Raw genomic sequence first — 23,264 nt, 5'->3', positions numbered from 1 at the left:
TCATTTGAGCACTTGAGTCATTGTTGTACCACGTAGTCCAATGTAATCACCTTGTGTTTTCCAAAAAAAAAAAATTCCAAAAAGGAGACTTCTATTAAGTATGAAATTTTTTTACAAAATGGAGATTTCACACAAGTAAGGTGGAGATCTAAACCAATCAGGAGCCCTGTGCTGCGAATAGGATCCCGAATGAGAGGGCGTGAAAAAGATACCAATGTCCCACTCTCTCATAATTTGGCCGCGCTTCCTCTCCGCAGCCCTCGAAGATCCCTGGATTCTGGCCCAGGTAGCCATGATGGTGTGAATAATATCATTCCAAATCCTGCAAAGACACTGAGAAACAAGAACGGGACTACCCTCAATGGCCTCGGTGCATCTAGCCTTCCAATATTCCAAGCTGAGATGCTAGCAATAATCTCCCAAGAATTGTCTAACCTCTGTGCCGGAGGGACAAAGTGTGAAAGTGGCAAATCCTGAAGACAACACTGCCGAGCAACTCCTTGCCTAACCATAATGGCCAAGCTCCTATCAGTCCCCTCGAATCTCAGCCGAGGCCTAGACTATGTCAACCAAATGATACAACCAAAAGAAATGATAGCATCCCTCTTAATCCTACCAAAGAGGTGTGCAATCGCAGACCAAACCCTCTGTGCTTCCCTGCATTCCCATAAACAATGGTAAACTGACTCCGAAACTCCTGCACATCTAGGGCATGCTGGGCAAGCACCAGTAACAGACCTCCACTGATTGGTGGCCAGACCACCATGAAGAGAAACCCAGATAAAGGAGGAATGCCTGATTGGCTTCCTATAAGAATGCCACAATCTCCGCCAAAAATCCCTCTGAATGTCAGTGGAAATGCCATAAGATTCCCAATGGGGTCTAAGAGTTGGGGCACAGTGAATGTGTCCCAAGATAAGATGTCTGGCATTCCGCACCGTATAACTGAAAAAAGGCATGCTTTTCAAAGGGTTACAAGCATCCTTCAGCTCCCACTCACTGGGGTCCCAATGCAAATGTCTGATAGGGCAGCCACCATACAACCAAAGGCTAACACTCTCTGTGATCATCCCTTTGGGGGGGGGGGGGGGGGGGGGGGTCAACAAAGACGTGCTTCCCTAACTTGCCAACAACTCTGACCGGACGAATCTTGGGGCTCACGTCACATCTCTCCAGTTGCCATCCATCCTGTACAGAAAAAAAGACCGGTACATCATCCTCCCTAGGCAAGGGGAGACCCATAACCTGAAGAGGAACACCTGTTCCAAAGAAAACCCCAAACCAAGAATGATGACGGTCTTCCAAGAAAGATCCAGTAATCCAGTGGTTGGGAATGGCTGCATCAATCTGTGCAATCCTCCGGCCAGAGCCTCTCAAATGCTGCGTGAAATCCAATCTCTGTACCTCGGTGAGGCTCTGAAACCTCTTCCAAGCCAGCACTATGGGGCATAGGGTTTCCCAGCCAGCCCAAAGAATATGCATAGCTGCCCCAAGAGGCCTACCATGCACATCTAAGATCAAATCATTCTACAGAATAGGCTGCCGGTTTTCTTCCTCCGCTGAACGCGGGGGGATGTGTACCAAAAAACTCCTCACGCAGTCCCAGACCCGTAGGAGGGACCTAACCAGGGGGGATGAAGGGAGCGGTGAACTACATCCGAAAAAATAAAGCATGAGCTGAGAGTCCAGTCACCTCCGCAAACAGGGACACACTTCGTGATCTGCTCCATGAGAAAGTCCTTCCACGGCTTAGTGCATGGAGCCCCTAACAACCAGCTTACAAAGCAAAGTCTTAAATTGCACCTCAGGGTCAATGATATTCAATCCCCCCTCCTGCTTAGGCCTGATAATGGTTTCCCACGCAGCTCTAGCCCTGGTGTGTGCATTTCCATCAAGCCCTGACCAAAGAAAGTTCTGAATAAGGCGACGAAGCTGGCCAATGCAGCCCTTATGAAAAATCCAGCATGAAGCGATAAACCAAGTCGTGGCTAGCAAAACTTGGTTAACCACCAAAGCTCTAGAGGCCAAGTCGAGCTTCCTCCTACTCCAGTGATGAAGTTTGCTTTTAATGCTTAAGAGCACTGGAGCAAACTGTTGTGCAGGGGAGATGTCAATGGCAAACTGTTGACAACCAAGGTATCTCGCAAAGCATCCTCTCTCAATCCAAGTAAAACCAAATTCTTATCTCCAATCTGCAAGAGGAGAATCACTGATCCAAAAACCAACTGACTTATGCCAATCGATAGTAGCTCCTACTGCCAAACAAAAGGCCTCCAAGGCTGTCCGGAAAGAACATAAACAAGCATGTGAAGCCTCAAGAAACAACGTTGTATCATCTGCTAACTGAGAGTCCAAAAACTCTTCCTCCGTGCATAAAGGCAGCCTGATACCCACAACACCAAGGGCAGCCCGAAGAAACCTGCTCATAGCCTCAGCTACAATGAGATACAGTAAAGGGGCGAGGGGAAAGCCCTGCCTCACTAAACGGGAAATCTAAAAACACTCACCGTGCCCCCCATAGGCTAAAATAGTGCTATGAGCCTCCTTGTATAGGCGAGACACCCGTCTGATCCAATTTTGGGAAAACCCCATGTGTGCCATAGTGCCCTCCAAAACATCCCAATCCACTCTGTTATAAGCTTTTTCAAAATCAAGCAAAAGAATGGCAAGAGGCTGCTGACTAGACTTTGCCCACTCGACAACTTCCCAGAAAGAAAAAATGTTATCAAATATACTCCTTCCTTGCAGGAAACCATTCTGGGTATCATGGATAGTCCTTTGGAGAATCGGCTGCAACCTTGTACTCAAGGCTTTAGCTAAGATTTTATATGCAGATCCAAGGAGGGTGATGGGCCTGCATTGCTTGATGTCAGTCTTGTCCCCACTCTTGAGGATAAGGTGAATCGGCCCCTCCGTGAGGTATGGAGGCATCATACCCGACAACCACATTTCCTGAAGGGCAACAATGATAGCATCTCCAATATGATCCCAAAAAAGAATAAAGAAGGCGGGAGAAAGACCATCATCCCCTGGGCATGCACCACTGGAAAGAGCATGCAGTGCGTGAAGGAATTCATCCTTCGAGAAAGGGGCATCCAAGGAAGAACACACAGCATCTGTAATGAGCCTGGGCAGGCACTCCCAAACTTTCTGCCGTGCCACATCTCTATGAGGAGAGGGCACCTCTGAGTCAACAAAGACCGATAAAAAATTCTGAAGCAATACCCCTCACCTTATCATGCTCAATCTGAAGCTCAGCTTGTGAGTCTTGCAAGTACCTCACAGAATCCCTGCTATGGGAAGGCCTGTGTGCTGAAAAAAACTCTTTGTTGCATCTGCCACCCATCTGAGTCCAAAAGGCCTCGTTCGCATGAAAGGCGAACTCAGCCCTCCTGTCCATGGCTAACTGCAGTTGTGCTCTAACTGTGGTCAAGAGGTCTGTAATCAAGGTCGCATGTGGATGCTTTTCATGTTCCCTCTAAAGAGCAGCAATCCTACGCCTAATAGCTCTCCCCTTGTCCAGAGCCTCCTTCTTCTTAGATAGGGCAGTGCTATGATAATGATGGCTGGTCCACTGAAGAGCTAGCGATCAGGACCGTCACAAGATCTCCATCTCTCTGATCTCAAGGGAAATGTCAGCATCAAGATAAAGAGAGTCAGGGATACGGACACGGGGAGAGGCCAAGCGAGCCCCAGGCTCCCTGAGACACAAAACGACGGAACAATGATCGGATTTGGTGGTGTCAGGCATAATAGCAATGGTGCCTCCTCTGTCCAAGGACCAATCATCCACATAAAACCTGTCCAGACGTGCAAAGATGCTCTCGTCCCCGCTCCTGCGGCGGTTATGCCAAGAGAAAGATAAGGAATTTGGCCTTCTTTAGGAATCATCCTCAGTCCAGCAATCCGTGCGAAAAAAAGAAAGTGTGAACCTCTCCCATGAGGTTCGCTCCAAAGCGTGTAAACCCCCTTCGCGTCCACCCTTCTTGTTAGAAGGTTGCTCAACCATATTGAAGTCTCCTCCCGCTATCCAATGATCAACCTGGGGAATGACATTTGTAATGGTGTCCCAAAAGGCCACCCTTTCACCTCTCATGTTAGGTGCATAGATATTCAAGATTCCCAATTTCTGACCCTCATGCATGATAAAGATCCACTGCGCTCTAGCAGGGATGATAACACCGTGCCCAATAACATGAGGTATAACAGATGCTGCCACTGAAATACAAACACCCCCTCTAGTCCCAACTGCCGAGGAAAAAAACAGGAAAACCCTAAAACCAATGCTCTGATACCATGTAGAAAATATGAAAGGTAGAGCAGACTAGAAATGAAACAAGAACAAAAATGAAAGACAAAGAGTTACCTTGAGATGAGTGTAGACAAGACACAAGATTGATGCTTTCATTGATGTGACACCCACAATATATAGGTGAGAAGTACAAGATAGAGTGACTTATGGGACAATTATAGAGGTGCCACGTGGCATACACTGAGATGACCAAGACTAAAAGTACTCCTAGTGAGCACTTATTTCCAACAATGATCCACGCGGACTCGGCGCGCCTTCGTCCCAGGACTGGTTGTGATTATTCCCCATCTAAACCCACACCCAAGACTCTTCGAGTGGAGGGCAATTCCGATAGTTTTGCCTCCCACAGAGATTGATATGCGGATAGCCTCATCGAAAATTCAAGGTTTAGGGGGGCCTAACTGCTTTCACAGGTGAGGCATCCTCAAAGGAGAGTTTCACAGAGCTGCAGTTGAGAGACCCATCAACATTCTATTCCTCCAGGAACACCACCTTTCCGAGGGGCATACCCGCCGCTGCGGGAAGATTTTACCAGGTGCGAGTCAGATTCTTTGGGCTCCCTCTTTCGGCCCCTCGGGGACACAAGGAGGAGTTTGTATTCCTCTCAAAGCGCAGCTCTTGCCAGCATTGATAGGCTCAGGTGTCATCGTTTTTGGGCAAGCACAATGGGTTACCATTATGATTGGAGAGGATTGTATGAGCTTACTCAATGTTTGCACCTCGAATGCCACAGCAAGTAGAGCCATCTTCTGAAGCACAGTCCGTCAGCCCTTCCTCACGCTGACTTTTGGTGCCTGGGTGGAGACTTTAACATGATTGAGGCAACAGAGGAGAAATTTGTAGGAGGCACGGCCACAGTCCCAAGCACAAAGTACTTTGCATGGGAGGAGTTAATACTGGCAGTCAGGGGACAGGATCCTTGCAATCTTCCAGAGTTTGGGCGCAACCCTAGCAGCCTATGTTTCTCGCGGTCTGTTAGGAGGAGCACCGACCCCAACCTCTCTAGACTTGACAGGTTTTATGTGGATGAGTGGGCTTGCAACCGTGGGGGGCATGATCGGTATCTTGGCGGGCAATCTTTTTTCGGAACACGCTCTGGTATTTTGTCGTTAGAGAACCCCTGGAGGCAAGATAGGCACGCAAACTCTAGGATTCCGGAGATTTGCAGGAGGATACAACAGATATGGGTGGGACTCGATTTTATTTCAGACTCTTTCTTGTACGCCTTGGATGCGGGGCTTGGTGACATCAATAGCTTTTTGCATGAGGTAGCCAAGAGCCAATTGGAGCGATTTTGTGAGCAAGAGAGGAGTCTAAGGAGGGGTCTTGCTTCTCTTCAGTGGCTTTGAAGAGTTCCACCGATAAACCTTGGATTGCTCTTCAGTGGCTTTAGGAGAGTTCCACCGATAGCCCTTGGATTGAGAGTCAGCTTGTTGTCGCCCGCATGGAGATCAGAAACATCGAGGAGAGGAGGGTGGAATACAGATACCATGCCAGAGCTTCCTTTTGGACCCAGGCCGACGATAGAGTCACAGCGGGTTTCTTTGAGATAGCCGGCCCCCACAGGAGGAGAGATGGTATTCGCAAGTTGCGTGGCGAGGATGGAGCTATTGTTTCTGATCCCTCCCATGTGAGAGCCATCGCCCAGCACTGATTTTTTCCGATCTCTCCTCATGGATGCCCCATTATCCCCACATGTGATGGATGCGCACAAGAGGATTTGGCACATAGTAACATAAAAATGCATTTTACCCTCTCGAAAGGGCACGAAATGTTTGGAACAAAACGAAACCTTCCCATCGAAACAGTGTTTTGCCCAAATGTAAAGTGAGGTCAAAAAAGGGCGGAAGGTTTTCTTTTTTTTGCAAATGCGATTTATACCGTCGTTTTCACCCCTATTTGCTGCCCATTTGCCATTTCGCGCATCCCATGCTTCTTTCCTACTACAGTCCATTGCTCCACCTCTTCTCCTCGTCCAATCCTCTTCACTCCTTCACTTCTCCTCCTCCACGCCTCTCTTCCTCTTCTCTTTTCCTCTTTCTCTCGTCCTCCACAGTCCACCCCTCCTCTTTCCCTCTTTTTCTTGCCTTCCAGCTTTCTCTCCTTTTCTTCTCACTTCCTTCCCTTTTCTCGTCTTCCCTTCCAACTCGTTTCTTTCCTCCTCTCTCTCTCTCCTTTTCTTGCCCAGATTTTGAAAATACGAAAAAACCTACTCCAAAATCACGAATTTCATACCAACTAGTCCCAAAAAATACATCATCATCTTTCTCTTGGATGTGTCATATAGCACTTGTACATTTCCTAAAGGAGTGTTCAAGGTGACTGTTTGCATGGATTCATCTAGTGAATACAATGATTCACTTATCCTTGCATTGTTGTATGAGAGTTTACGCTCTTTCCACCTTATCCTTTGCATTTTGATTTGCTATTTACCCTCTTTTTTTTATCACCATTGGCACATTCACTTTGTATCCAATAAGTACCCTCAAAAGGCAACATGTCAATCCTTACATGATTTGTACTATTGTAAGTGAATTCTGCCACAAGTAACCACTCATCCCATGCATGTTGAGTATCATGGCAAAAGTGTCTCAAATATGTCTCCATCAACTTAATGACCCTCTCCATTTTCCCATCCGTTTCAAGGTGATAGGTGGTGCTAGGAGTCAACTTGGTACCCATGAGCTCAAATAGTGTTCTCTAAAATGAACCCATGAACTTGGCATCTCTATTTGTTGAGGTATTCCGTGCAACTTGAATATAAACTCCGTAAATTTTCTTGCAACCATAGATGCCGAATGGGCGACCTTGGTAGGAATAATTTGTGCCATATTTGTCAATCAATCCATCACTACAAACAAGCTATCCCAACCCTTCCTTGTACACAAGGAAGTCCTGTGATGAAATCCATACATATATATACATCCACTTTCCCTTGGGAATAGGCAAGGGCTGAAGAAAACGTCCCGGCTTATGTGTTGGCTCCTTGTTTAATTGACACGGCAAACACCTTGTGACATATGCATGCACATCTCTCCACATCCCTTTCCAAAAGAAATTCTTCCTTATCTTGTCAAAGGTTTTGTAGAGACCCAAATGATCCACCATATTTGGTCTTTGTATATAGGAAGTGTCATTTCGAGACCTTTGTGTTTCATCCAAAACAGACGAAGCAAAACCTTCGAACGACGAAACGTTTCATGTTACTATGGTCTGGCAACACACGAGAGAGGTGGTTCCCCCCGGCTCTTCGGTCCTGACTCCTTATTGACTCCCTTCACCGCCGCAGAGGTGTTGGCGAAGGCATTGACAGCTCTTCCTAGGGACAAATGCCCGGGGGGCAGACGGGCATCCAGTTTCTTTCTTTCTTCACCATTGGGACCTCATGGAAGGCGGCCTTCGAGCTGCCTTCAATGAGATTTTGATCACACGTGCCATGCCAGAGAGGATTTCACACGGTTTGATACACTTGATTCCTAAGGAGGGTGGTGACAGACTGGAGATCCGCAGAAGACCCATCACCCTTCTTGGGACAGCCTACAAGATCCTGGCCAAGGCCATCAACCAGCAGCTTCAACCTTTCCTCCCATACTTGATCCATAACACTCAGACAGGTTTTGTTGAAGATCGGAGTATTCTAGACAACATCATCTTCTAGGAGGCTACCTCATAGTGCTACTACTGGGCTTTGAGAAAGCTTATGATAGGGTTGATTGGAGCTTTCTGGACGGCACGATGAGCAGGATTTGGTTCCCCGTGGAGTGGATCTGTGGTGTTTCAGGACTTTAGTCAACCTCTCACAGTCGGGTTCTCTTTCAGGAAGCCAATGGCGACAGATTCCCTTCTCCCACTCGGTCCGACAAGGCTATCCTCTGGCACCTTACCTTTCCCTATTCATCGTCAAGGCAATGAGCAGTTTTCTCTCAGCTCACGAGACAGGGCTTGGTTCCCATGGCAGATTAGAGAAATCCAAGGCCCCCTTGGAGGATTTCAGTTGTTGCACTAGAGCAGGTGAGGGTGATTGGATTTCAGTCATGTGAGTGGCACACAGACCCCCCGCCGAACAAGGTGCCCAAGGAGAGATTCTAGCAGCTATGGATATGGGAGAGCCGACCTCTCACGCGCCTCTAGTGGGACCCAGGACAATGGACTTGGCATGACCTTGGTGATCGGGAGGAGACTCTATATGCCCCCTCTTTTGCATATAAAGCGCGGCTACGCCACAGAGTTCAGATGCCAGACATTCATGTCACCCTAGCAGCAACAGTACATTGGCAGTCATAGGGCCTCTCCCAGAGTTTCCTCTCAAATTTTTTGAAGAGTCTCTCGGACAATTTTTAGCTTCGAAAGATCACCCTCTTTCTTGGCTGATGGCACACAAGAGCTTGGCAGGTTGGGAAATGCTCGCTGAAGCTCTCGCCCCCCCCCCCCCCCCCCTACTGCTCGCCTTCGTCCCTCGCCTTCACCCCCCCTGCGTGCCTTCGCCCGCGCCATCGCCCTCGCCTTTGCCCTCTCCCTTCGCCCCCCCTGCTCGCGCCCCCCCCCCTCCGCGTCCCGCCCTTGCCCGCCTGCATCCTCTTCCTTTCGCGCCCCCCGCCCCCCTTTCGCGCCCTTCTCCCCCCTTTTCGCCCCCCCCCCCCCCCCCCCCTTTCGAGCCCTTACGGCCCCCTATCGCACCCTTCCCACTGCCCGCTCCCGCTCCCTCCCCGCTTCCCCTCGCCTCCCCCCCCCCCCCTTTTCTCTCCTCTGTCATCCGCCCCTCCCCCCCTCGCTTTCGGTCTTTCCGTCCCCACTCCGCACTTCCCCCCGTTTTCTTGCAGCTTGGTTCTTGCAAGACCCTCCGTCTCCGCTTCGCCCTCGACTTAGCTTCAGACTCTGATGGAGGCCCCTCCCGCCTCACCTCAGAGGGACTCTTCCGCAGCCCCCTCGCCCGCCCCTCAGGATAACCCCATCAGGGTTTCTCTTTCGCCAAAACAGGAAGCGAGCCTCGCCGCAGAGGTGGAACGCCTCCAGGTACATTCCACCATCTGTCGTATAGTTGGCACCCGCCCCAGCAGAGGGGAGGTCCGGAATCTTCTCCAAGCCCGCCTTCTTGCAGATGTGGGCAAGATCCTGGACGTTCAGTTACTGGGCTGCAGATACTACCAGATTGAGTTCGAGATAGCCCAGAGCGTGGCCCAGGTCCTAGCCATGAGTCCCCTTGACATCAGGGGCGCTCGGGCCTTCTTCAGACATTGGCAGCATGGTTTCGACCCAGCAGGGGCCGAGCAGGGACAACGCCTATTCCATGTCACAGTTTGCTTTCTTGGACTTCGCCCACAAGTACCTTCCGCTCCTTTCCAGGATAGGATCATTGGTGGGCTCGGTGCTTGAGACTGGCCCCACAGCAGCTTCAGTGGTGGCTAAAGCATTCGGTCAGAGTTTTGGTTCCTGACATCTCCTCCCTTCCCAAGGTCATTAACTTCCCTAGGATAGGGGGGGATGGATCGATTAGAGAGTGGAGTTTTCGGGGCTCCCGAACCAGTGTTTTATATGCAGGCACGTCGGCCACATGGCCAAGGCCTGCCCTCGCAGGAGACCCCGACCTTCACCGCAGCAGTAGACCTCCGATGGCCCGTCCACAGATGCGGCTCGGCAGGCAGCCTCTGGGCACCTCCTCAGCCCACAGAGACCTCTGATTGGCAGCCTGGACAGGGCGCCATAGAGGGAGAGCCACAGCAACATGCCCAGAGACCGACGCAGCAGCAGACAGCCTCAGCATCATTGGGTTCCAGTAAGGAACAACTTTGCTCCCTTCCAGGAGGAGACCCCAGCGCAGTTTGAGGATCAAGAGATGCCAGCGCCCCACCCCTTCGCCTCCACCCCCCCCTCCCCCCTCCCCCCTCCCCCCTCCCCCCCTCCCGCCTCGCTTCCACCCTCGCCTCCTCCCGTTCCCGCTCCCGCATTTTCACCGTCTCCTTCCCCACCCCCTTCTCCCCCCCTCCTCCCCCTCCGCTCGTCTCAGCTCCCCGGGAGGCACTGGCAGTGCTGTGGCGCTCACCTGCAGTCCGGCGGAACTGAGCACCAACCTTGCTCGTGTACCGCAGAGGAAACCTACCATGCCGATTCGTGCTTCACGGATATCCTGTATCCGCAGTTGGCTGAGTAGTCTCGACACTAGACAGCGCTCAGAGGCTTTCGACTACTCCTTTACACGCCTATTTGGAGCGGAGGGCCCCCATGAGCCAACACCTATTAGAGTTCATGTGGTGATACTTCCGGCCCGAGGGGAGGTGATTCAGCGGTGGCCTTTTCCTTCCCTCTTTGCGGCACTCGCGACCGGGAGTGGACTCTAGATCTTGCTCTTAGTATTTTGCAGACACAGGCAATTGAGTTTTCTCACCATGTGAGCGACTTGGAGATTACAGACATGGTAGGCCGACTCTAGGAGTTGGCACATTTCTTTGATACCGGGAGTGCGGATGCCTCCGGGAATCGACACTTGGTGGTTCGCATAGTGGCAGACCTAGCGTGAGACCCTGGCTATGTATGCATACACGAGGATTCTTTCTCCGAGCGGGAGGCAACCACTATGGGACACAACCACTGGCGCCTAGTTCGAGACTCTTGTTGTAGCACACCGGGTGGGCAGATTCGTAGTCGCTCGGATGGGGATTACTCTCCATCCAAGCCGCTTGCGAAGGCCCGCCGTATGGCTGAGACAGCCTCCACCTCAACAGGTCATCCATGAGGATCATCTCATGGAATGTACAGGGCCTTGGCGGTGCACACTATGTACGTTATCGTGGTTGCTTAAGGCAGGAGCTTCAGAGATGCCTGGTTGGGGGCAGTATTGATATTCTGATGATTAAGGAGCACCATTTGAGTGAGAGCAGGATTCGGAGATATGGTTCGGTGATGCCTAGTAGATGGGACACTTTTTGGTCTGTAGGTTTTGGCCCCTTGGGAGGAAAGGGAGGAGTATGTATGGTCATTGCGGATGCATGGCGGCAAGCCATTGTGGATCGCGGGGTCACTGTGCCTGGTAGAGCGCAGTATGTTATTCTGAGGATGCACGATGAGCACATTGGTGTGCTCAATGTCTATGCGCCCAATCATGCTAGTGCCAGAGCAGAGTTTTGGACCCTTGTTACCGATGCATTGCCCGAGGCCGCACATTGGTGTGTTGGGGGAGACTTCAACATGCTTGAGGACCCGGCCGATAGGGTGGGAGGCAGTCATGTTACAGTGCACGGCACGAAGCTTGCAGCTTGGGAGCGATTTTGTATGACACTGCGGATCTCTGATGCATGGCAGCATGAGGCTTTCTCCCGTTTTCAGGACAGTCTTAGATTTTCTCGATCGGATCGCTGGCAGGGAGGGACTAATCTATCACAGATTGATCGCTTCTATGTGGGCGACAGGTTTGGGGAGTATGGTGGCTCCGTTGGCATTCTCGCTGGCACCTCTTTCTCAGACCATGCGCCAGTTATTTTGACCCTTGACGAGAGGACACGGGAGACCAGCTTGCAGTTGAGGATCCCAGAGAGGATACTTACAGACCCCAGTCTTTTTGAGGACATTGAGAGGATATGGCAGGATAGCCAGAGCTCTGACCTGGATGCAGCAGGCCAGTGTGCCCAAAGGCTCATCGAGCTCAGCTCTTTTTTGCACGCTACAGCCTTGACACGACAGGGAGAGACACGAGAGCGAGAGCGTCGCTTGAGACGTAGCCTTGCTTCGCTCCAGCGCCTTCAGGAGCAGCAGCCTACATGTGAGTGGGTGGCGTCCCAGCTGAGCCAGGCACGCCAGGAGGTTAGAGAGGCAGAGGAGCAGAGACACGAGTTTTACTATCATCGCCAGGCCTCTCAGTGTACCCAGCTTGGTGATAGAGTGACTGGGGGGTTTTTTGAGATCACCGGACCCCGCCATGCTCGAGCAGGAGTACGCCAACTCAAGAGGCAGGACGGATCGTTAGCCACTGAGCCCGAGGAGATTAGAGCTATTGCCATTGAGTTTTACAGAGACCTGCTTTCAGCGGAGCCAGCCACGGAGGCACGTGATGCTTGCAGACAGACTGTGTGGGCCCATGTGCAGAGGAGGGTCACAGATCGTATGCGCACAGCTTTGGGTGAGCCCCTTTCAGAGGATGAGCTTGGTGAGGCTTTGAGGGCCCTCCCGCGTCATAGTTGCCCTGGGGAGGATGGATTGACACCTGCCTTTTTTATGCGCTATTGGGACCTTTTGGGGCCAGGCCTCCGCCGCAAGGGTTTTCAGCATGTTTTGGACACTGGGGTGATGCCACAGAGTTTTTCAGAGGGCTTGATCTTTCTTATCCCCAAGGGGGAGGGAGTGTCAGATGATATTTGACAGTGGAGGCCTATTACGATCCTCAATAATACTGTCTACAAGGTCCTAGCTATGAGCATGTATCTGACAGCAGAGGAGGTTGGTTTTGAGAGGACTCCAGCTTCCAGTCCGGGGTGAGGACTTGCTTCATTCTGAGTTTGCTGATGACACGGGATTGTTTTTGCATGGCCAGGAGGCCAATCTACAGAGGGCAGAGCAATCTCTACAGGTTTTTGGTGTGGCTTCGGGAGCATTGATCAATTGGCGCAAGACAGTGGCTTTTTGGATCAATAGCGCCCCCACTCCGGCATGGAGCCCAGACCCGGGTTTTAGATGGATTCCTCCTGGTAGAGCAGTGCGGTATCTGGGATGCCAGATTGGACTTGATTTGTCACCTGAGTAGCAGATCGCCCCGCTTCTTCTAAGCATTCGGAAGAAGCTTTTATATTGGAGTACAACTCGGCTTTCCTTGGCTGGGAGGGTGGTGGTGACAAATCAGGTGCTTTTAGCGACTATGTGGTATATCACGTCTTGTTGGATTTTCTTGAGCTTTTGCATCAGCCAGGTACAGAGGCTGATCAGGAACTTTCTTTGGTCTGGGCGGGATGGGTCAGCCGGCCCGGGCTAAGGTTGCTTGGGCAGCTATTACTCTTCCGCTGGCCCAAGGGGGCTTGGGCATTATAGATCCAGCTGATCAGAGTAGAGCCTTGTTGGAGAAGCTTATTGTTCGGGGGCTGCTTCCAGGCGCTGAGCCTTGGAAGGAGCTGCTTTTTCAGCGGCTGTAGGCTAGAGCTCCCCCACAGGGGGCACTTGGGCACCAGAGATACGGTGGATCTTCAAAGAGATGAGGAGGACAAGCCTCAGTAGAGGATGGGAGGACAGATTTGCCTTGAGTATCCTGCGAGCTTGGGAGTTGCTGAGACCGGGGCTTTCTCAGAGACCTCCCACTTGTGAGGAGGAGCGGGCCAGACAGCCGCTCATTTGGAGCCCCGCGGTACGCACAGAGTAGGGTCATATGCTGGGTTCTCGGCCTCATCTAGCCTGGGGACTATTGGCGGCACACCCAACACGCAGTTTTGGAGATTGGCAGGCCTTTTGCAGTCTCCCGGAGGAGATCCAGGCGGAGAGGCCGAGTCACTTCATAGGGGGGCTGATTGCGAGGGATGACATCCAGGAGGCTCTCACTGAGGAGTGGTTCACGCCTTCTGGGCCAACGGCCCCATGGTGGATGGGAGCCTTTACACAGTTGAAGATCCTGATTGCTGACAGAGCTTGCATTGAGGATGGTAGATGCCTCTACTATGAGATACAGGATAAGGGCAGACTTCAGAGAGTGGAGGCGGAGTCGCCTTTGGTTGCAGAGTGCATCTTTCAGAGGATATGGGTAGTGGCCGCCGCTTCTTGGAAGTGGCATATTGATCCAGACCCTACAGATGTGGACTCTAATTGGTGCATATGGGCATATGCTGCGCGTCCCTTGGCCCGGCTCCAATGGGACCCTGGCGAGTACGAGTGGCATGATCCTTATGCATCCCACGAGGCCACAGAGATCACCTTTTTCCAATACACTGTTCGGTTGGGGAGGCATATTTTGACTGCGAGGAGGACGGTCTCTCCAGTTGCATCGGAGCATTGGCGGCTACAAGGACTCTCACAGGAATTCCTGGAGGATTTTTGGACCAGGCTCTCGGCTAGCAGACAGGCACGTAGAATCTCGGCTTTCCAGTGGTGGCTGGTTGCCGACAGGGGCTCTGCAGTTGGTACCTGGCTTGTCTACAGTGGCCTTCTGCCGGCCTGTGTCTGATGCGGCCACCCATTGGAGACACAGCGACATTGCCTATGGGACTGTCCACAGGCGCAACAGATTTGGCTGAGGATTCTGCGCATTTTGGCCCCCTCTCTCCAAAGGGAATGTATACGTGGGGAGCCGCTACTTGGTCGACTTCGTCAGGGCTAGCCTTGGGATACGAGATGGAGCAGGCCAGCCAGGCCATCAGATTCATTGGGGGCCAGCCTCGCCTTGTTCCTTCACCAGATTTCTCGACAGCCGGCTGGACACAGGAGAGGGATTTACGATGGGAGCTCCTCAGCAGCATCACCATATGGTTCACCTGGAGAGCCCGTTGTTTCAGGGCCTTTGAGGGGAGACTGGAGCCACCAGCAGAGACTGTTCGGGCTATCTGGCAGGAGTTGATTCACACCTTGCGAGGCCACTATGACCGCATGTGGGGCGACTCGGATCAAGCGATCTTCCGACGCCAGGCCTTCCACACCACTTGGCGCAGCGGGTCTTTCTATACTCTACACACGGGTACCCCCCGCTGGCACTACAGGCCACCTTATTGGATTTTCCCCCCTCCCTATTGTATGATATAGCCTCTTAGTTATTTGTACTCTTCTGCACCTAGGGAGAGTCTCCCTAGCTGCCTTGATTGGATCTCTGCTATGCCTTCTTATGAACAGGAGAGGGTTTGTAGCCCATTGGGCTTTTTTCTTTTTATAACTAATGAAAGGATCTTTTCATCGAAAAAGAAAAAAAAGAGCTTGGCAAGTTGGCACGTGATTGACCATTGGAGGTCGACCTGTAGCTTGCACGAGGTGTGGCCACCCTCAGAAGTCTCCGCGACATTGCCTTTGGGATTGCCCGAAAGCTCAGAAGGTTTGGCAACAGATTCTCCGCATCTTCACGATGGATAGGGCCTTGACCCAGATCATTACATGGGGCACCGTCACTTGGGCCACAAATGCTGAGATTGTCAGGGCTTATGAGAAGGATGATGGGGGGCTAGCCCTTCAGGTTTCTCACGTCCGAAGTTCCGCAGTACTAGTCAGAACCCGATCTACTGACCACTGGAGACAGGGCTCATGTCAGAGATGGGAGATTTGCAGTAGCATTGCAAGCTAGCACATATGGCAAGCTAGATGCAGCAAAGCCATCTAGGTACCCATACTCTGCCTGCGGAGTCCATCAGGAGCATTTGGCTCGACATCATCCATGCCCTCCACGATCATTGGGGGAAGTTGCAAGGTGGCTCTGATCGCATGCGCGGAAGCGGCGGGAAGCTTTCTTGAGGCTCCAGCGGCTTGGCCCTTTTCTCACTGATAGAGGTAGTGATCCCACTTGGCATTACAGACCACCTGTGTGGTTATTCCCCTCCCCTTCCTCTATATGAGATAGCCTTCTCCTCATAGAGTGGCCAGCCGGAGTGGAAGTGCATCTCTCTCCACCTTTTGAATAATTTATCCATGCCATGTACATGAGGCGAGGTATCTAGCCCTTCATGGTTGCATTTAGCCCATCATGGCTGTTTTTCATTAACTAATAGAAGAATCTATTTCTGGAAAAAAAAAAGGGGGTCCACACCATTTTCACAACCAACGGAGGCCTGACAGGAAGAACCTCTACGTCACCTATCACTTCTCATGCCGTCTTGAGAATTTGCCTGCCATTAGGACTTCCAAAAGCCTCCCACCATTTTTTGTGCATCGGGTTGCGGATCGGTCCCCGAACTATACCACTTCACCTCTACCGCCAACCTCATGGTGTATCCTGCACCATCCACACCTTACACCCCGGTAGCTTTAGCATGGACTTGGGTGATGCGAGGATGCGATCATCATTAGGAAGAGGGGTATGTTAACCACTCCATTGGTTTATATGGTTTCACCCACCCAACCTACCGTAAGGCGCTTTGCCATCTTACTAGCTCAAACGGACACTTATCCTTTGTAAGACAGCACTAGCACATAAAAACTGGCCTTACCCTGTGTTTAATGTCAAATAAGAAAAGTCTACGAACTGAGTGTACATAGTTGCTTAAGACTAGTAATAGAGGTCGGACCATTTTTAAGTTTGGCCAGCCTAGTGTGAAAATTTGTCATTTGTATATAAGTTATTTTTTACAATAAGCAGTACACAATCATTCCCTTGCAATAGTTCATCTATTGGATTCTTACATGCTAGATGGATGCTTGTTTGAATAGGTTTGATTATAGACTTTCCTCTTCCATCAGCTTCTTCTTCCCCCACCTTCTGTGAGAGAGAACCATCTCTTTTTCCCTCCACCTAGGCATAGAGAGCTCTCCCTTCACCCCTTTGGCAAAGGAGCATTCCGGTGTGGCAACGGAGTGAAAACGCAACAAACGAGCTAGCGCACCCGCATAGGGAAGTTGCAATTTGTGGCTCTAAGGCAAGACACATGCTTCGGTAAGGCTAAGGTAAGCTCTTGACTTGAACATGTACATTTCGACTAGGTCCAAAGCAGGATCATTTTGCAGACTGGGCCCCTTTACGGGACGCCTTTATCCGCACCTTTTAGCCCGGCATCTATGAAGACCACATTCTCCAAGAGCTGGGAAAACTCCAACTCCTTGGAGAGTAAAAAATCTCATGACACAGACCTTTGCCTTGGTGGCCCGACTCTCGGCCTATCAGGGTGATTTCATGGTTCACTCAATAGACTTTTGCCTCGGACTACTCAACAGAAGCTCAAGGAGAGTGGGCCAACCACCCCATTGTTGGAGTAGCCTTCCTATATATATAAAATGCGAAATTACCATTGTGGGAAACTAAGGCTTTGAGCACTTTAACAATCTATTGTTAAGTCTACTTCATATTTCAAAATTTGATTGCTATTTTTATGTGGGGTACAATGGTAATAAAGCCTGCTCAAATATGAGAATGCACCTGTTTAAGTTGGATTATGAAGAAGTTCAAATATGATCTTTTTCACTCCTCATGAGTTGTGGGTGGATGTGTGTGTGTGTGTGTGTGTGTGTGTGGAAAGAATCTGTCCAGCGACAGCGTGAGTCTTCTCTGTGCCGTTGACTGTGTTCACTCGCCCCTGTGTGTGCTGCGTTGTACATCTCTATTTGTGTCTGTACGCGCGTGCGTGCGTACTGTGTGTGTGTGCGTGTTTTTGTGTGTGTGTGTGTGTCAGCCAGCCCGACTCCTGTTCTACAGCAGCGTTCTACAGCAGCAGTACTTCCTCGTCTGCAGCAGCATTAGGGTTTCTACTTCATTTGGGGCTTGCAGCAGATTCGGCCAGTGGTACTGCAGCAAATCCTTGTCTGCAGCAGCAGTAGGGCTTTCAGCAGTTCTGGGGATTACAGAAAATTTAAGGTGTGCATGATGGAATCACCTGAGCTGGCCATTTATAAGCGTCGGAAAGCAATGAACACCTCCAATTTGGATGCCATGTCTTTGATTAAGGAATGCCTGCATGAGGATTTCGAAGAAGCAAGATGTGCTTGGGAAGGACCTGCTCCAGTCACAGAAGTGCGTATTCCGGTGCAGGAGCTCATGGATCCGGTTGCGCAGTATGCATTGAATGCAGTGATTCTCTTTTTCCCGGGCAAGATGCCTAGTGCACAGGATGTGGGACAATGGGTTGATTTCTTGCTTAAGCGTCAAGCAGTCCGGGGTGTTTATTTTGGAGCAAGAGGATTCTATGAGGTCTTGTTAGCAGACATGGAAGCTAGAGATGCTTTGTTGGAAATGTCTCCCCTCTTCTTCAATACGCAAATGACTCATGTTCTTCCCTGGGCTCTTACTAAAGATTATCAGAGCCTTATTCGACATAAGTGCCCGGTTTGGGTTGAAGTGGTGGATTTTCCTCGTACTTGGCGTCATTTTCTTCCTTTGTTGGCTGCTCAATTGGGCAAAGTGATTTGCCCCCCGAAGTTGGATGCCAATACAAATCGTTTTTGTATTCTATGGGACACTGATCTTCCTGCTCCTATGGGCATTACCGTTGATTCTGGGGACACAGTGGTCGGAAAGCGACCATTCAAGCTTAAATGGGGGAAATTTGCCAATTCCTGTTTTCGCTGTGGCAAATTTGGTCATATGCAATCTGAATGTTCTGAACCAAATCTACAACCCCCTCCTTCGGCTGTCCCTACCCCTCAGACTCCTCCTCCAGCGAAATCTTCCCCTGAGGCACAATCTAAAGGTGCTTCTGCATCCACATCAACAACTGGACTAAATAAAGGTAAAGGGAAGCAGTCTCAAATGCCAAGTGTTCCTGCTTCCCCGAACATCAAAGACAAGGGCAAAGAGAAGCTTCCTGCTACTCAGGCGTGGATAGTACCCAAGAAAACTGTCAAAGCACGTACTCTACCATCTTCTCGCAATTATGTGCCCCCCTTGAAGAATGTTGCTCAGCAAAAACTGCCTTGTAATGATAACTCTTCCTTGGCTCAGGCCTGGGATAAAGTTGTTCGATCCTATAAGGAAGTAGTTACAGGGGGCACTGCTTCAACGTCGGAAGGCCATCAATTGTTTCCTCCACATTCGAGTTTTGATTTGGCAGCTGATGTTTCCGCGACAGATGCGGATGTGCCCATGGGCACGAGTTCTTAAGCTTTATGTTGGTTTTCTCGCCCACTGTATATACCATTTAAGATGCATAGTTCTATACATTGCATTTCATATAATGTGCGCGGATTATGCAATCAGGATAAATGGAGGCTAATCTGGCACTATGTACATACTTGCAAAGCAGATATTGTTGTTCTTCAAGAGCATAATCAGCATAATTTTGCCGGACAAACTTCCTATTTTGCGGGATATTGGATAGCTTATGCAGGATCCGCTGGATACTCTGGAGTGCTGATGCTTGTTCGCCATGAATTATTTCCCATGTTGGTATTCAATGATCCAGCTGGCAGATGGATGGTCATTCAATGTATTATCAATGGGGAAGTTTTTGAGTTTGGTGGTGTGTATGCATACACAGCCTCTACTGACACGGCTCGTTTGTGGCATGCCATCTCCTCTTATTGTTGGCGTTCTAATGCATTTCTTTGTGGCGATTTTAATAATGCTCCAAATCATGTGGATAATACTACTGGACATTCTCACATGCTTCATGTGGAACGACAAGCTTGGGATCTCTTTCAGCACACATGTAATGCCTTGGATTTGTGGCCTCTGTTGCAAGCCAATGATCCAGGATTCACATTTCAGCATAACGCTTGATCATTGTATCGTGCTCGTCTGGACCGATGGTATCTCTTTCAGATGCAGCAGTATGATGATTTTGTATGTGATATGTGGATTGATTACTCCTTGTGTCTCTCGGATCATGCTCCGATATGCTTGAAAATACAATTCGGTTCATGTTCTGCCAATGATTCATTAACTAGAAAGAGACTTCTGCATGTCAATAATGCTTATCTTAAGCATGAGGTTTTTCGCAATCTGATTGTGGATATTATTTCGCCATTGATCTCTCAAATGCATGTTGATATGGACACAGCATGGTTTCGTTTTGTTATGCGGGTTCAATGTGTGATCCAGGATTATGGCAGACACTATTTATCGCATTTCAGAGAGCAAGTTCAACAGGCCAAAGGCACTTGTCAAAGTTTGATGCATCTGGCTAACACTTCATCTCTTACTGAAATCCAGATGACAGAGTTGCTTTCTGCTCGTGCTTTGTTGCATCGTAATGATGAGAGAAAATTGGCAAAGTGGCAGACTAGAGCTCGCCAAGAGGCTATAGCGGATAAAGGATGCACTTCTAAACAATTCTTTCGTCATTTACATCTTTCTAGGCAGTCTCAAACTATTAAGAGGATTAAACTCCCGACTGGTGATTGGACTACCTCTCGTGTGGGGCTTGCACGGGCAAGGGAATCTCATTATGGCAAGATTTTTGAGGCCTCTTCTCTCACGCAGGAAGGTCGAGAGGCTCGTCGCTTGTTTTTATCTCAAGTTGCACCGATTTTATCGGCGCACCAGGCTCAACTTTTGGAAGCCGCCTTCACGGAGACAGAATTGTATGCCAGTTTGTGTGATTTGGGCCGTTGGAAATCTCCCGGTTGGGATGGCCTTACTGTAGAATTTTTCTTGTCGTTTTGGCACTACCTGGATCAGCCACTATTGTTAATGATAAACAGGGCATTAGAGCAACAGGTTTTGCCTTCATCTTGGAAAGAAGGCTTGCTCAAGTTGATTCCAAAGCAAGCACTTTGTGAAGAGTTCTCGCAATGGAGGCCGATTACGCTCATGCCTGTGGTTTATAAATTGCTGGCTAAAATGCTTGTCAATAGACTTAAAGGGTTTTTGCATGATGGTTTGCATCCATCTCAGTATGGCTTCATTCCACGAAGGCAAATTACTGATAATCTAGCAAATGTCATCATTGGCATGGAGTATGCGAAATACACTCGACAAGATGTATTGGTCATGCAGGTTGACATTGAAAAGGCATTTGACACTGTTCTTTGGGATTACATTGCAGATACCATGCTTCGGCTGGGATTTGGGCCTAAGCTATCCTCTGTGGTTTATTTCTTGTATGCTGACAGTACCTCTGCCGGTTTGTTGGATGGTTTTCTCACAGATCCTTGGCATTTGGGACGTTCAGTAAGGCAAGGTTGTCCTCTCAGTGCTTTGCTTTATGCGATTGCTACTCATCCCCTGCTTATGTATTTGGAATCTTTGACTTCGTCTGGAAGATTGCAGGGCTTGAAATTACCCTCTGGGAAACATTTTATTGCGCAAGCTTATGCAGATGATTCTCTCTTTATGCCTCGCAATCACCAAGATGATGTGGAACAAATTATGCACACTCTTCATTTGTTTGGATTGGCAGCAGGCCTCAAAGTGAATTTTCGTAAATCCAAACTATTGGCTCTGACTGAGTATGATTGGCATAAGCTGCTTTGGCCAGGCGAACTTGTTCCTCCGAACATTATAGTTCGTCGTTTGGGTTATCCGCTGGGTTGGACTGTATCGGCTACACGGAAATTGGATTGGGTAGCCGAGCGCTTGCACTCCAAGTTACATTATTGGAAGTTGTCCACTTGGCCGCTTCATGTGCGTCTTAGAATTGTGCAATGCATTCTTGTAGCTTATGTGCAGTTTTATCTACCTTTGCTATATTGGTCTCAATCCCGCTTGAAGTCCCTTATGTCAAGTATATTGGCGCATTTCTGGCGCACTTCATCTCGTGGAAAGGGCCTCAGATTGTTATCCATGGACAAGTTATGCTCTCCTAAGCGCCTTGGAGGCCTGAATATTTTGGATTTGAGACGTCATGTTTTGGCTAGGAAAGCTATGCTTTTGCCGGTTTTGTTGAATCAGCAGCAACCCTGGACTCTCATGGTGTCCCATTTGTGTCGGCATATCGTCACGCCATTCTATGGTCATTGGCAACCCACATACTCGGATCTTATATGTGGAAAACTTGAAGGACACATTCCGGGATGTCCTTTCACTTCTTCTCTCATTATTGATTGGAACGAAGTTACTTCACATATGATATGGCATGGTTCCCGATCTTTGATGGGCAATTCCCTGCGGCTAGAGAGTTTGCATTGGAGTCGTGTATTTTCTTCCACTTTGGTTGACCGTTCACCTCGTCAGGCATATTTTCTATCTCAAAAAGGAATTTGTTAGATTCATCAGGTGGTGGATGACACTGGTCAGGTTCTTTCCTTCTCTGTTGCGGCGGATCGTTTTCGATTGGGATCCCATTATTCTCATCTTTGGACAGAAATTCAGCGGATGATTGCTGATATTTCTCCTTTACCTCGCTTGAATGTGGATTCTCGTCTATCTGATTGGAATCTTGGAACCACTGCTATGAAATGTATTTCAGCTGGGACAGTTTATGCCCTCTTGCAATCGGATGCATGGATAGTCAGACATGGTAATCAGCTATGGTCTCTCTCCAAATCTTCAATGTGGTGGAAACGTACATTGTTTCGCATTTGGAAAAGTCATCCGCCTCTTAAAGAACGCCTGTTCTTGTGGCGCTGTTTGGTTGGTGCTCTTCCTGTTGGTAGCTTGTTACATGCACGTCATATTGCGCCTTCACGTTGTGTCCGATGTAAAGCTACTGAGGAGACTGTCCCACATTTACTATGGGGTTGCGTATGCTCCAGATCGTTCATTCGCCGGGTCTCGACTGCTCTTCGCCTTCGTTTCCCTTCGGGTATTTTTCACAGATGCTTTTGGCTTTTTGGGGTGTTACAAGCATCACAGTCTCAGTTTGCTGTATTTTTCAGCTGGGTCCGATTCTGGGTCTTTTGGACCATATGGCATGTTCGGAACAACCTCATGTTCCAAGCCAATGACATTGTTCCCTTCCATTACTTCAAGTTCTCGCTTGGTCACGCGCTTCATTTTGCTTATGATGCTGGGGACATCACTCTTGATGCTTATAGGATTTACTTTGATTGCTTCTAGGTAGTGAAGCCTATAGTTACTCTTCTTTTTCTGGGTTTTCCTCGCTTAGAGGTTTCCCACTTGTAAATAAAAAGTGTGATCTTTTTGGTGGGTTTTCCTCGTTTTGAGGTTTCCCACCTGTAATTAATGACATGAAGCTTTACAAAAAAAAGTGTGTGGTATTTTTGTTGTTTGTGCCTCATGATTTTTTTTGAATTTTTTTGGCAATATGGTAGATATGTGTGTGTGTGTGTGTGTGTGTGTGTGTGTGATTGTGTGTGTGTGGTGTGTGTGCCTGTAGTGGAATCTACTCGCTTGTGAGCCTGCGACTCTGTTCGCCTGCGAACCTGCGACTGTAATCGCCTGTGTCTCTGCTCGACTCTGCTCGCCACTTACCTGTCTGATAAAGCCGGCGACCACATGAAAGAATCTGTCCAGCGACAA

The 23,264-nt window shown here is 49.4% G+C and overlaps 2 protein-coding genes across 9 annotated transcripts in view; one reads left to right on the top strand and one right to left on the bottom strand.

The window, feature by feature from the left end:
- Window positions 1-23,264, bottom strand: part of LOC147630606 (uncharacterized) — a 280,387-nt gene that overhangs the window by 94,377 nt on the left and 162,746 nt on the right. The gene's annotated exons all lie outside the window — the stretch shown is intronic.
- Window positions 17,546-19,004, top strand: LOC147630609 (uncharacterized). Its single transcript, XM_086810058.1, has one exon. The coding sequence runs from the start codon at window positions 17,769-17,771 to the stop codon at window positions 19,002-19,004; it is 1,236 nt and encodes a 411-aa protein (XP_086666184.1). The 5' UTR covers window positions 17,546-17,768.

The sequence above is a fragment of the Cibotium barometz genome, chromosome 16, assembly GCF_041138505.1.
Source record: "Cibotium barometz isolate CiBa-2024 chromosome 16, ASM4113850v1, whole genome shotgun sequence".
NCBI lineage: Eukaryota > Viridiplantae > Streptophyta > Polypodiopsida > Cyatheales > Cibotiaceae > Cibotium > Cibotium barometz.
This window is presented reverse-complemented; position numbering and strand designations above follow the sequence as displayed.

Bases quoted from the DNA above. Each gene is read 5' to 3' on its own strand.
- LOC147630609 (XM_086810058.1), top strand. From the start codon at position 17,769: ATGATGGAATCACCTGAGCTGGCCATTTATAAGCGTCGGAAAGCAATG.